The sequence below is a fragment of the Tursiops truncatus genome, chromosome 2, assembly GCF_011762595.2.
Source record: "Tursiops truncatus isolate mTurTru1 chromosome 2, mTurTru1.mat.Y, whole genome shotgun sequence".
Taxonomy (NCBI): domain Eukaryota; kingdom Metazoa; phylum Chordata; class Mammalia; order Artiodactyla; family Delphinidae; genus Tursiops; species Tursiops truncatus.
The window spans coordinates 119158850-119172830 of NC_047035.1; the positions used below are offsets into that span (position 1 = coordinate 119158850).

The window sequence follows — 13981 nt, forward strand, 5'->3', positions numbered from 1 at the left end:
GTGAATGTATATTTTTATTCCTCTTCATTGAATACCTAGGAGTGGAGTTGCTGGGTCACTTGGTAAGTGTATGTTTATAAGGAGCTGCCAAACTGTTTTCCAAAGAGCTGCACCGTTTTACATTCCCGCCAGCAATGAATGAAAGTTCCAGTTGCTCTGGATCCTTTCCAGCCTTTGGTATTATCAATTTTAAAAAATTTTAGCCATTGTAATAGATGTCCTCTCTAGTTTTTAATCTGCAGTTTTCTTTGCTCACTCTCCCAGTTGCTGACAGGATCTAAATACCATTATTTGATTTGATTTGGCAGGGATGTTATCCATACCCATGTGAGATTTGACTTCTTAACTTATAGGTGCTCAGAGTGAAAGGGCACTGGGGATATCAAGCCTTCCTAAAACCTTTTGAGGAAAATGTTATATTGTATCATTCTGTAATTTTAGAATTTAAAAAGATTTCTTATTATTAGGGTTAAATTCTTTATTTTAAAATTGCTATTTTCTTGACCAATTGTAGTGAACAAAAGTTACTAATCTTTTTTTTTTTTTTAAGAAGATGTTGGGGGTAGGAGTTTATTAATTAATTAATTTATTTTTGCTGTGTTGGGCATTCGTTTCTGTGCGAGGGCTTTCTCTAGTTGTGGCAAGCGGGGGCCACTCTTCATCGCGGTGTGCAGGCCTGTCACTATCGCGGCCTCTCTTGTTGCGGAGCACAGGCTCCAGACGCGCAGGCTCAGTAGTTGTGGCTCACGGGCCTAGTTGCTCCGCGGCATGTGGGATCTTCCCGGACCGGGGCTCGAACCCGTGTCCCCTGCATCGGCGGGCAGATTCTCAACCGCTGCGCCACCAGGGAAGCCCCAAAAGTTACTAATCTTGAAATTGAAATTTCTTTGACCTGTTCTTACCTCTCCCTTTCATGTGGCAAGGTGTCCAGTCTGTCCTCACAAAACATAATTATTTTTTTAAGCTCTCTATGTTATTGGTGGCCATAACACTTTTTCCCCTTCCTTCTTTTTAGGCCCCTAATCGTCAACTCATGACCTACTGGTTACAAGAGCTTCAGCAGAAGAGATGGGAATATTGCAACAGTCTCGACATGGTAAAGTGGGACAGCAGGACCTCCCCGACTCCAGGGGATTTTTCTAAGGGTCTTGTGGCCAGAGATAACACAGGTAGGTCAGAAAGGGAGGGCACCTGTGTCAGTGCTTTGTGTATTGCCGTTTGACGTAGCAAGTCAGCTTAGCAGAGGAATTGAGAATGAAAATAATGGTGATGATCCCTTATAAATGGGCTGTATCCTATAGTTATTGAGGGCTTCTGTTTCCATGTACAGAATTGTATTCAAGCCCAATGACAACCTCAGGAGCAAGGCAAGGCTGGTGCTAAGCATCCTAAAGAGATGGTACGGCTGAGAGCAGTGGGTCGTGAGTTGTGCAGAAGTCCAGTCTGACTCCAGCGCCAGCCCGCTCTCTACCCTGTCTGAAGGTGAAGCACCCAAACCCACAGCCCTGTGCACAGATATGTGTGCACACTGGCAAGGTGTTCTCAAAGCACTCAATGTGATTCAGTGATGCTTCTTGGGAAGATTTTAACTATCAGACACTAATTCCATTTTATCCTGGATCTGTGGTATTTCCATAACTCATGCTAATCCCTGGCTGATTGCAGTGTGGAGATGATGTGGTTTTGTCTTTGAATATCAAAAATTAGAACCCTGTGATCTCCTCATGACTGTCTGGTGGTGCTGAGCCTTGTTAACTGAAAGAACAGGACTATGGTTATACACAGACCACCCCGAGCCGGCGCCTGCAGGGACTGCTGAGGTGGGGCTGTATTTGTGGTCCCTCTCTTCACACAGGGAGAAGAGCAGGCCCAGAAAAACCTGACCCCTGGGCCTTGAAGTAAGGCATGAAAAGGCCAGGCCATCACACCAGCATTTCTTAAGGACTGAAGGAGTGCATATTGGAATTTAGCCAGCATGGGCTAGTTCTCATGCCTGTAAAGACGTGTGGTCCAAGCTTTGTAACACCTGCGGGACCTTTGCTCAGGAGAACACAGGCTACAGTCAAGCTCCCTGTAAATGAACGGTGGCATTGGCACATGTGCAGCCAACTTGTTTTGGAAACAAACGCCTTCTTGGACTCCTTAAATTATTTTTTTCCTCCAAATCCCTGTTTTCCTGCCAGCCTTGTTTTTACCAATCAGCAGGTTAACCCTCTGGTCAGTGAGAAATTACTATGTGTACTTCACTCCTCTTCCTATGCTGTGCTATGAGAGTTCTCAGGTCATTTTCATGGATGTCCTAACACGAATGATAGCAGGAGCTGAGAGGATGCCTCCAGTTTGGCTGAGAGGATGCCAAAACCCTCACTATGTTTAGTTTGTACTTCTGCTCATTGATGACTTAGTTATTTAAAAAAACACTATTATAGTGCTTTTGATCAAAAGAAGCTCTATAACTCAGTATCAGTCACTTGGAACGATTGGAAACCCTGCAGGGAAACCAGCAGTATTCATGGTGGTAGCTAGTGCCTTTGGCACAGACGACACTCAACTTTGCCTCTGTTCCTTCTTTCTGAGGTCACCAAGCACTTCTCTCTAAGGGAGACTCAGGCATTAGACCGAGAGGAGGACCAAAGGAGTGAAGCCCTGTGGTCTCTTTATAACACGCATCCTTCCTTCTTTTAAGCCAAAGTGCTGAGGCTAGGGAGCCGGCAAAAACACCTGCAGCCCGCATTTGGTTCTCTGCATTTGGTTTTGGGACTCTGGCCTGGGAATTTGGAGTTGGCACCCTCTGGTGTTTACTCATTCATTCAGCAAGTAGATGCCCACGATGGGCTTGGATCTCCCCCCTCACAGAGTTTCTAGTCAAGCAGAGTGAAGAAAAAGTGAGATCACATGAGAGGGAAGGTACAGGGTACCAAGCGCCATGAATGGGTTGAGCACAGCTTTGGGGTGGGTGGGTTCACTCTCTGAGATCTGAGGATGACCCGGAGTCAGGCCAGGTGAGAGGAGTGCAGTGCCCTCCAGGAGCTGGAAGGAGGGTGTGGCCAGAGGGTGCCAGCAGTGAGCTGAGCCTGGAGGCACACCCAGGGCCAGGGTGGGCGGGGCCTGGACCTCTGGGTTTGGGGTTTTGGACTCTCCTAAGAGCAGTGGAATGCTCTTAAATGCTCTTAAAATTGCTATTTTCTTGACCAATTGTAGTGAACAAAAGTTACTTGAAGTCATCTTGAACAAAAGTCATCTTGAATATTTTATGTGCAGAACCGACTGTAATTTTGAACTTCTGCCGATTTTTATATAGCTTTTAAGAACAAATGATGAAACTTTGGATGACCAGGCAATTTGCAAGACTATAATTATTCAGGAAGTCAGAAAGTCTAAAGGGGGAAGACAAGAAGAAAAGGCTAGATTTTCGTCACCCTCCTTTTTTATCATCATTTTAGATAAAAATTGGTTAAAAGGTAAAATGAGTTAAGGTATGTGGTGGTGCTCTGTCGTGTTTCTGAAGCCATGCTTGTAATTATCTGCTCTGCTTATCCTAAATCATGCTAACTCTAGCTAGGATTGAAGACAAATGTTTTTATTACTCTGATTTACATTAAAAAATAAAACTTTTCCTACTGTCCTCTCCTTGTTACCCAGTTTTTGGTAACATTTTCATTTGTTGTCTAATGGGTGTCACCCATCAGTACCCTCCTAGCACCGAAATTCAACATGGGGAAAGATACAGGGAATTAACGTTTGACAGGCAGTTGTATCTTGGAAGGCAGCTCTCTCTGGTGGAAGGATCCCTGTGATCCTGGGTTTGAGTCTTGGCTCTGATATTTACTATTTGTCAGACTCTGAGTGAGTCATTTTCTCTCTAGTAAAGGGTAGCAAACTGCAGCCTGTGGAAATGAAGTTTTATCAGAATAAAGCACCACTCATTTATTTGCACATTGTCTGTGGCCGCTTTTGCACACCAGTGGTAGAGTTGAATAGTTGTCACAGAGACCATTTGGCTCACCAGTCTAAAATATCTACTACTGTCTGGGCCTTTAAGAAGAAGTTTGCTGACCCTTGCTGTGATGTCTTGAGCATACCTCTCTTTTTGAGCCTCAGTTTCTTTATCCGTAAAATGGACATTGTTCATTCAGTCTTTCACTCCAGGCATTCTTGTATTCTAGGCATTTGTGCCAGTGCCTGGGATGTAAAGACAAATAAGTCATGGGTCATGTTCTCAAGGAATGTGTGGTCTAGTGAGGGACCCAGACAGGTAAAGAGGCCTGCACAATGCAGTCTGGTAAGCACAGGGCCAGAGGTGAGCACAGGAAGCTTACCTGCGTGTGGGTGTTGGAGGGTAGGGTGTTGGTGGTGTCTGAGAAGGCTTCCTGGACTAGGAGAGGGCTGAACTGAGTCCTGAAGAGCTGGCCTTGTGAAGCAGGGAAAGGAAAGGCCTGGAGACCCTAGAGACCAGGGCCTGACTTGAAGGTAGAGAGTGTGGACAGGAGTGACAAAGAGAAAGTTGGATGGATGATCAGGGACCAGACCTGGAAGGGCTTATGCATTTGAGATGATTAACCATGGCCGAGTGGGAGAGAATGGATTCCTTGGCAAGACAAGAGGAAGGGAGACCAGTTAGAAGGCTGGTTGAGCCTAAAAATCATAGTACCCTTGAGTAGGGTTGCAGCAGAGAAGATGGAAAAAAGTGGGCAGAGTCGGGAGATTGTATGGTGGGAGAACTGGTGGATTAAAAGGTGGGATTAGCTTTGAGGGAGCGGGAAGGCAGAGGGTGCTGGTCCCAGGCCCAGGCAGTTGGCTGGATGGGATTGGAAGGAATACTAACAACAACCTTATCCCCCACCCGTCCCCATCCCGGCAGTATTTCTGTTTTGAGGATCAGATGGGAAACTGCATTGTTAAGTGTAAAGTGTCAAGTGTATTATATCTACACACGTATACCTACATATATGATATTACCATTTTGAATCGGTTAGGATTATGTTCAGCCGCAATTAACAGGAAACCTAATAGGGACTTACAAATAGAGATTTATTTGTCTCATGATGGCAGTCCATAGCTGGCGAACCTTCTCCCCGGTGCCGTTGAGGGACCCATTCTGTTCTCTAGCTTCCCTCCTCATGCTAGCTGCCTTCGGGAGTGGCACCTATATTAAAAAGGAGAAAGCTTTCCCAGAAACTCTTGCTTTATGCCTTATTAACTAGAACTGTGTCATGGAGACTCTGGAATGGAGTTTGAGGAGGCCAGTGTTTTAGCTGAGCGTGTGGCCACCATCAAAACCAGGGTCTGGAAGAACCTAGGGGTAAAGCAGGAATAAAGACGCAGACCTCTTAGAGAACGGACTTGAGGTTATGGGGAGGGGGAAGGGTGAGCTGTGACAGGGCGAGAGAGAGTCATGGGCATATACACACTAACAAACGCAGTAAGGTAGATAGCTAGTGGGAAGCAGCCGCATGGCACAGGGATATTGGCTCGGTGCTTTGTGACAGCCTGGAGGGGTGGGATGGGGAGGGTGGGAGGGAGGGAGACGCAACAGGGAAGACATATGGGAACATATGTTTATGTATGACTGATTCACTTTGTTATAAAGCAGAAACTAACACACCATTGTAAAGCAATTATACCCCAATAAAGATGTTAAAAAAAAAAAAAAAAACCAGGGTCTGTAAGGAAGAGCTAGAATGGGTATCAGATAGGCAGCTGGCAGTGTCACGTAATTACCTACATTAGATTTGTTTTCAAGAGTTCATGTTTCTAGAGTAAGAATCTGTTCATCTGTGTGACTGAAATTTGCAGCCTCCTATTAGTCAATCAAGTGTTAGAAAGTGAGATGACTTTGTTTTATCTGATCTGTCTGCCTTGCATCTGCAGCCTGGCCTCTGAAAGTATGCCACGCCTCAGACACCACTCTGCTTGTCTTCCGTGTTTGGATAGATAAAGACTTAGTTTCAACACAAAGGAGTAATTTGCAAAGATAAAATCAAGAGTCTGCAGACCTTCATAGCTGTTGGGAATGAGGCAGCCAGAATTCAAAGGAGGCTTGTAGCAAGCTAACAGCCTCATTACAAGCTGTGTGTCCAGCACGTTCTGTTTACTTCATTTCCCATGTAAACTAATAGGCAAACAAGTCAGGGATAACAAGACTTTGTTTTTTTAAGACTTCCTGAGAGTTCAGGAATACAAAAGCCCTCACCGTCACAGGGGGAAAATGGTACAGTGAAGATGGTTTGAGGGATGACCACACCTTTCCTTCTCTGAAGCAGCCTCGAGAGTAACTGCCACCCTCTCGGCTTGTGTGGGAGCAGGGGGAGGGGAAGGGAAGTGGCTGCTTGTTCCAGTCCTCCCCCAGTTTGAGCCGCGCTCTCTGTGCAAGTGCTGGAACTGGTGGGAGGGAAACCGTAGGGTGGGACGCAGACCCCACATTAGCAAAGCCACAGGAATTCCATGGAATCATTTCATGTCACAGTTCCCTAAAGTCATCAAAGAAGCTGTGCTTTTATGTTATCCTGTTTGTAGAATACTACAAAATGCCATGTGTTGTTTTAAAGTGTAAGTCACGGTGATTATCAGCCTTGTAGCTGAGAGGCAGCCTGATCTAGTGCAGAAAGCTGATGGAATGAAGGGCACACACTGTTTCCCTCTCTGGGAGCAAGATGCTCTCTCTGATTCCTTCTGGATGGAAGGTTCTGTGATTCCTAACGTCAGGCTGTGAAAGGGAGGGAGACGATGAGCAGGGTCAGATTCTGGGGGAGCCTGGGGGAGCCTCCTGAAGAAGGTCCGGACGAGACGGTCCGTGGTGGGCTGGAGTGTGGTGCCTGTGGAGGCAGGCTGGGCCTGGCTCTGGGTGCGACGTGGCGCAGTGAACGGGGGGCGGGGTTGGGCGGTGTGCTGGGGTGCTTAGCCGCTGCAGGAGTGCAGGGCGGTGGGAGAGGGGAAGAGAGGGAAGCCCTGGAGTCAGGTGTGCTCCCCACCCCTAATGCAGGGGGTCTGTCAGAGGCAAGGTGGCAGGAGAGGGGCAGCCAGGAGGGGTGATGGGCGTGGTTCCTTAGAGAACGACATGGGCCTGCTGCCTCCTGCGTGATTTCCTCAGCCTCCAGAAGGCCCTCCCTGCTGCACCACGGCAGTCGTTTATTCATTCCTTCAACCATTTTACCAGCATTTATTGAGTCCCTCCTCTGTGGCTGCTGTTGGGTACGCAGCTGTTAGCAAATCAGGCTGGGGTCCAGTTCTCACAAGATTTACGTCCTTGGTGAGGCATGGGAGAGAGCAGACAGATGCGTAATTAGCCAGACACGTGGACTGGCCCACGGGGGACGCTCAGACCCGGTGGCTTGCTGCCTCTTCCTTTTGGGGTTAGATGCACACTGTGCCCTTACTTGGAAGATAACTGTACTGCTCCTGACCACGCCTTCACAATCTGGGTTAAACTCACTTTGATAAAAAGGGAAAAAAAGCTTTTTCAGGTTAACCCTGCTCTGAGTGTCCTCCACCGGCTCCCAGTGGGGACTTGCAGGCTCTCTTTTGCGGTATCTTTGACACACATGGCAATGGCCTTTTCCCAGTGCTTTTCCCTCCTTTCTTGGAGTTTGCTGCCTCTTGGGCACTCTGTTCTGCCCTCTGCGAGGTTGCTCGTGGTGGAGCTAGGAGCCGGAGAGGAGGGCAGACTCACGGAGGTGTCCAGATGTGAGCAGGAGCCTCCCTCTGTGGGCCCCACAGGGCCCCTGGTGTTAGAATGCGTTCAGCGGGAAGGACTCTTGGAGATCTGGGAATGGCCACGCCAGAATGATAGAGGCTGTGCTGGAATCAGGACCCAGGAAATCTGTGGTCTAAAAGTCGCTCAGAGGTGTCATTTAGGCATTGGGAAGTGTTCAGAAACAACAGAGAAGGTCTGAACACCAAAACTCTTCAAGCACAGACTCTCTCCCCACTGCAGCTGCAAGATAAAGCACATGTTCGTGAATCCAGTCCATCCTCTTAAGGATTTCAAGGAAATACTGCCCTGTCCTAGTTTGTGTCCTTCTTGAGGCGGTTCCCTGAATGCTAATGTTAGGACATGTATTGAGGGGAAGCCAGCAGCTCCGCTTTTAATTAAGGAAATCTCATGTGGTCTTTTAACAACCAAAAACCAGACAAAACAATCCAGCTAAAACTGGGAAATGGCTTCTTTTTCACGTCAAACGATGACTTTTAGAAACGGTTTGTTTTGCCAACATCCTCCCTGGCCTCCGGTCCCTTTTCTGCACCCCACCCCCAGGGCCTGAGTTCCTCAGGAACCATTTCCAGTGTGGGTCCAGGGCTGCTGGCAGGCCTGGGCGTCCTGGTAACAGGTGCTTGGCTATGCGAGAGAGCTTGACAGTCTCACCTGCAGAGGGGCCGCTCCTCACCTTGCTGCCAACCCACACAGGAAGAAGGGGCTGGACTCTGCTCGAAACAGAAACAGGTGCAGTGCACTGTGTTTATTTCCTGGTTTGGTGTAGAGTTGTAATGCTTTGCCTGTGAGGGGTCTGCGAAAGACCAGCCTCCGGGAAGCCTGGGTATCGGTTTTACCTTTGTCTGAAATAGAGGTGGTGCACCTGTGTGCCCAATGACCGACACACACTCACAGATGTCGGATGCCTGCCTCTACCCAGTACAGTCACTGCACCCGCCATAAGGCTGTTGTCACTGCAGGAGCAGGTGACTGCCTTCTAGCCCCAGCTCAGGGCTTCTGTCTCCTGACAAATAAAGTAGGTGGAGGAAACTGGATCCGGTTAGTGGTGTTTGAACTTGTTTTTTGTTTGTTTGTTGGAACTCTTTTTTTCCAAATGAAATCTCAAGAGGAACTCCAGGATATAAAAGAGTGAAAAGAGGAACCACTGTGGTTGAAGCTGAGAGTGGGACCCCTTCCTTCTCTCCCTCTGAAAATCCCTAAGGCTCAGAGGAAAGTCTGGATACCAGGGACTCGATGCATTCGGTGGTGACTTGCAGCTTAACATTTGATTATTTTATATCTTTCTCCTAGATGTGTTCTCCTTTAGGGCAAGAACTCTCTCATTTTTTTTTTTGGTACCCCGAGCACCTAGTGCTTCATACACAGTGGTGACTTGAACCAAGAATCAGGAACCAGTGGTGGTTTGTAACTTCTGGCCTTCTTGACTTAATCTTATAATCCATTGCCAAGCCTATAGTTCTTCTGTCTCCCAACACACCCTCTTGCTTTTTCCACTTAGAACGCTACTATGAGCCAGGTGTTGACTCTCCTGGGCAGGCACCAGTTCCCCTCATGGATACACAGCAGTCACTTCATGTCACAGCCAGCATACTTTTCCCAGTGTGTTCCCGGAGCCCTTGCCATGCTGACTGTGGTCAAGTTAGTGACCTGCCAACAAAGTGTGAGCCCGTCATAAGGTGTTCCCGTTTGGAACATCAATTTTCAAGGGCCCCCGAGTCCAGGATTCCCTGTGCTCTGCCTTCTCTATGAGTGCTCGATGACCTTCACAGTGACCTGTTCTAAGTGAACTCAGGTTGTGTGCTCATCTGATTAGAAAGTAATTTTTTTCTTGGTTATCAGTGTTCAGCGTTCCATTCTGATTCTGTTTCCACTGAAGGAGTGACGGTTGATATTGCCAATGTAGGGATGCTTTATTCAAGGGGAGTATAGGTCAAATTGATTATTGTAAAACAATGTTAAATTCTGTTTACAAACATATATATTCTCTGAGAGATTGTATCATTTGGAAGAATACAAAGTATTTATTGTTGGATACATTGTATCAAAACTTTAGAAAAGTAAGTTTTTATTATGGGTCTTATGGGAAATTTTAAGCATATGCAAAGAGAGAATAACATAATATTACCCAATGTTTATTAGGTAGTTTCAACAATTAGTATTTCACGACCCATCTTGTTTCACTGATATACTTACCCACTTAATTTTGTTATTTGGAAGCAAATAACATGTTATTTGAGGCAAATATTATTTATTTGTTAAATAACAAAATGTTATCTTTTTCTTTGAATTTTATTTTATTTATTTTTTTATACAGCAGGTTCTTATTATCCATTTTATACATATTAGTGTATATATGTCAATCCTAATCTAAAAATACAGAACACTTCATGAATTTGCATGTCATCCTTGCGCAGGGGCCATGCTAATCTTTTGTGTATCGTTCTAGTTTTAGTATATGTGCTGCTGAAGCGAGCACCAAAATGTTGTTATCTTGAAGCAAATTTTGGGCATCATATGATTGCAACCTTAAATATTTCAGACATTTACATTTTATTTTAAGATTTTTTTGATGTGGACCATTTTTAAAGTCTTTATTGAATTTGTTGCAGTATTGCTTCTGTCTTTTTATGTTTTTTGGTTTTTTGGCCACAAGGCATGTGGCATCTTAGCTCCCCGACCAGGGATTGAACCCACACACCCCCTGCAATGGAAGGCAAAGTCTTAACCACTGGACCCCCAGGGAAGTCCCTCAACCACTTACGTCTTAAAGATACATTCTGAAATTTGATCATGCTTTAGCATCAATGCATTTGCCTATGAATTTACTGAACTGCTATCCTTTATATGAAAACTTATTTTTTCAGTGTCACTATTTGCGATCAGCAAGTATATATATATTCTATTCCCCTCACTTTCTTACAGAAAAGGGCATTAATGTAATCTAGTCTGCACTTTGCTTTTTTCACCTAACAGTTTATCCTGGAAATTGTGCCTTATCAGTATAGGTGAGTGGACCATGATCACAGCTTTATACCAGGTTTACTGATCTACAAGACAGCGGAGAAGAGCCCTAGCTGCTTCTTTCCCTGGGCCGATGCTGTTAACTTGGTGGTTTGAAGCATGTACCACCTTCCTTTGAGGACCATGGGTCTACTTTAGATGAAAATGGTTGCAGAACACGCTAGCTGCCTACAGATTGTGTTTTCATGTAGTACACATTAAAAATGTACTATAATATATACTATATAGATTTTTATATAGTATATCAAGACAGTGTACTATGTAGGATATCAGGTTCCCTGTGGAAACTTGGAGTAACTGACACTTGTTTGCCTTTCTTTCAGATTTAATTAACCTGCACCCAAATGCTTCTGCAGAAAAAGCCAGAAATGTCCTAGCTGTGGAAACTGCCCCTGGAGAGCTGGTGGGAGAGCAAGCTGCAAATCAGCCCGCCCCAGGGCATCCAAATTCCATTAACTTCTCTTTGAAACAGTGGGGCACTGAGCTCAAGTGAGTCTTTGGAAAGCAGCATGTGAAACTGAAAATGGCTTATTTCTGGTAATGTATGTTATAATTTTATATAGGAAATTATAAAACCACCTGACATTTGTGAAGGCTTTATCACAAGGTACTTTTGCATATTTTGTTATTTTTTTAGCTTGTATGGAATGACTATTATGTGCCTGTTGCTGTGAAACACTTTCACACTCATGGTTTAATTGCTTGACTCTGTGAGGTAGGTCATATGGTTGACATTCTACAGAGAGAGCAGTTGGCTCAGGAAGAGTCCTTGTCTAAGGTCACAAGTCTCCCAGGCTGCAGAGTTGAATGAGCATCACCACAATCAATTTGAGAACATTTTCATTACCCCAGAAAGAAACCCCAGTACCCGTTAGCAGTCCCTTCCCCTTTCCCCCAAACCTCTTCCTATCCGGCCCTTGGTAACCACTAACCTACTTTTTGTGTCAATGGATTCGCCTGTTCGGATATTTCATATAAATGACGTCATACGGGTATGCGATCCTCTATGTCTTGCTTCTTTCACCGAGCATAATGTTTTTAAGGTTCATCCATGTTGTAGTACATATTAGTACTTCATTTCATTTTTTGTTGTTATAAATTTATTTTATTTATTTTTAGCTGCGTTAGCTCTTTGTTGCTGCGTGCGGGCTTCCTCTAGTTGTGGCGAGCGGGGGCTACTCTTCATTGCAGTGCGTGGGCTTTTCATTGCGTTGGCTTCTCTTGTTGCGGAGCATGGGCTCTAGGCACGGGCTTCAGTAGTTGTGGCTCGTGGGCTCTAGAGCGCAGGCTCAGTAGTTGTGGCGCGTGGGCTTAGTTGCTCCATGGCATGTGGGATCTTCCCAGACCAGGGCTCCAACCCGCGTCCCCTGCATTGGCAGGCGGATTCTTAACCACTGCGCCACCAGGGAAGTCCCTATTTCTTTTTATTGAGCAATAAGATTCCATTATGTGGGTATACCACATTTTGTTTATCCATTCTTCAGTTAAGGGAAATTTGGGTTCTTTCCACTTTTTGGCTACTATGAATACAGCTGCTATAAATATCTGTGTGCAGGTTTTATGTGGACATAATTTTTCAGCTTCTTTGAGTAAATACCAAGGAACACGATTGCTGGATCATATGGTAAGAGTATGTTTAGTTTTGTAAGAAACTGCCAGTCTTCTGAAATGGACCACTTTGCCTTCATTTCTACCAGCGATGAACGAGAGTACCTGTTGCTCCACATCCTTGCCAGCATTTCGTGTTGTCAGATTTTTGTCATATCATGCCATATGATGTGATGCATTTTTCATGTGCTTATTTGCCACCTCTGTATCTTCTTTGGTGGAGTGTCTGTTAAGGTCTTTGGCCATTTTTTAACTGGGTTGTTTGTTTTCTTATTATTGAGTTTTAAGAGTTCTTTGTATATTTTGGGTAGCAGTCCTTTATCAGATGTGTTTTTTGTAAATATATTTTCACAGTCTGTGGCTGTCGTTTAATTCTCTTATATTGCCTTTCACAGAACAGAAGTTTTAAATTTTAATCAAGTCCAGCTTATCAATTATTTCTTTCAAGATTGTGTCTTTGGTATTGTATCTAATACCTTCACCATACCCAAGGTTGTGTAGGTTTTCTTCTGTGCTAACTTGTAGGAGTTCTATAATTTTGAGTTTTACATTTATGTCTGTAATCTATTTTGAGTGAATTTTTGTGACGTGTGTAAGATTTGTGTCTAGATTCTTTATTTTGCATGTCGATGTCTAGTTGTTCCAGCACCGTTTGTTGAAGAGGTTATCTTTGCTCCATTGTATTGTCTTTGCTTTTTTGTCAAAGATCAGTTGACTGTATTTATGTGATTCTATTTCTTGATTCTCTGTTATGTTCCATTAAGGTATTTGTCTATTCTTTTGCCAACACCACACTGGCTTGATTACCATAGCTTTATAGTAAGCCTCAAAGTAGAGCAGTGTCAGTCTTCTAGCTTTGTTCTTCTTCAGTATTGTGTTGGATATCCTGGGTCTTTCCCCTCTCCATGTAAACTTTAGAATCAGTTTGTCAATAACCACAAAATAACTTGCTAGGATTTTGATTGGGGTTGCATTGAATCTATAGACAAAATTGGGACGAACTGACAATGTTGTCTTTCTATTCATGAGTGTGGAATATCTCTCCATTTATTCTGTTCTTCTTTGATTTCATTCATCAGAGTTTTGTGGTTTTCCTCATACAGATCATATATATATATATATATATGTATGTATACTTAGATTTATACTTAAGTACTTTGCTTTCTTGGGTGCTATTGTAAATAATATGGTATTTTTAATTTCAAATTCTACTTGTTCATTGTTGGTATATAGGAAAACAGTTGAATTTTGTATATTAATCTTATATTGTGCAACCTTGCTGTAATCACTTATTATTTCCAAGAGTTTTTTGGTTAATTCTTTCAGATTTTCTACATAGATGGTTGTGTCATCTATGAACAATTTTATGTCTTCCTTCCCAATCTTTTTAATTTCTTTGCCTTATTGCATTAGCAAGGACTTCCAATACGGAGTTGAAAAGGAGTGGTGAGAGGGGACATCGTTGCCTTGTACCTGACCTTAGTGGAAATGCTTCAGGTTTCTTACCATTAAGTATGATGTTAGCTGTAGACTTTTTGTAGATAGTCTTTATCAAGTTGAGAAAGTTCCCTCTATTCCTAGTTTACTGAGAGTTTTTATCATGAATGGGTGTTGGATTTTGTCAGATGCATTTTCTGTATC

The 13981-nt window shown here is 44.2% G+C and overlaps 1 protein-coding gene and 1 non-coding gene across 7 annotated transcripts in view; one reads left to right on the forward strand and one right to left on the reverse strand.

Moving 5' to 3' along the window:
* Positions 1–13981, forward strand: part of TBC1D2B (TBC1 domain family member 2B) — an 87497-nt gene that overhangs the window by 19363 nt on the left and 54153 nt on the right. For 5 of the 6 annotated variants that reach the window (XM_019950534.3, XM_073801316.1, XM_019950518.3 and 2 more), the window contains exons 2-3: positions 1016–1169; positions 11056–11221. In XM_019950534.3, the coding sequence (XP_019806093.1) occupies positions 1016–1169; positions 11056–11221 (320 nt within the window). The remainder of the gene's footprint in view (positions 1–1015; positions 1170–11055; positions 11222–13981) is intronic. The other variant, XM_019950527.3, reaches the window with a different exon arrangement.
* LOC117311258 (U6 spliceosomal RNA) lies at positions 10081–10187 on the reverse strand. Its single transcript, XR_004525483.1, has one exon. It is a non-coding gene; the product is annotated as a U6 spliceosomal RNA (small nuclear RNA).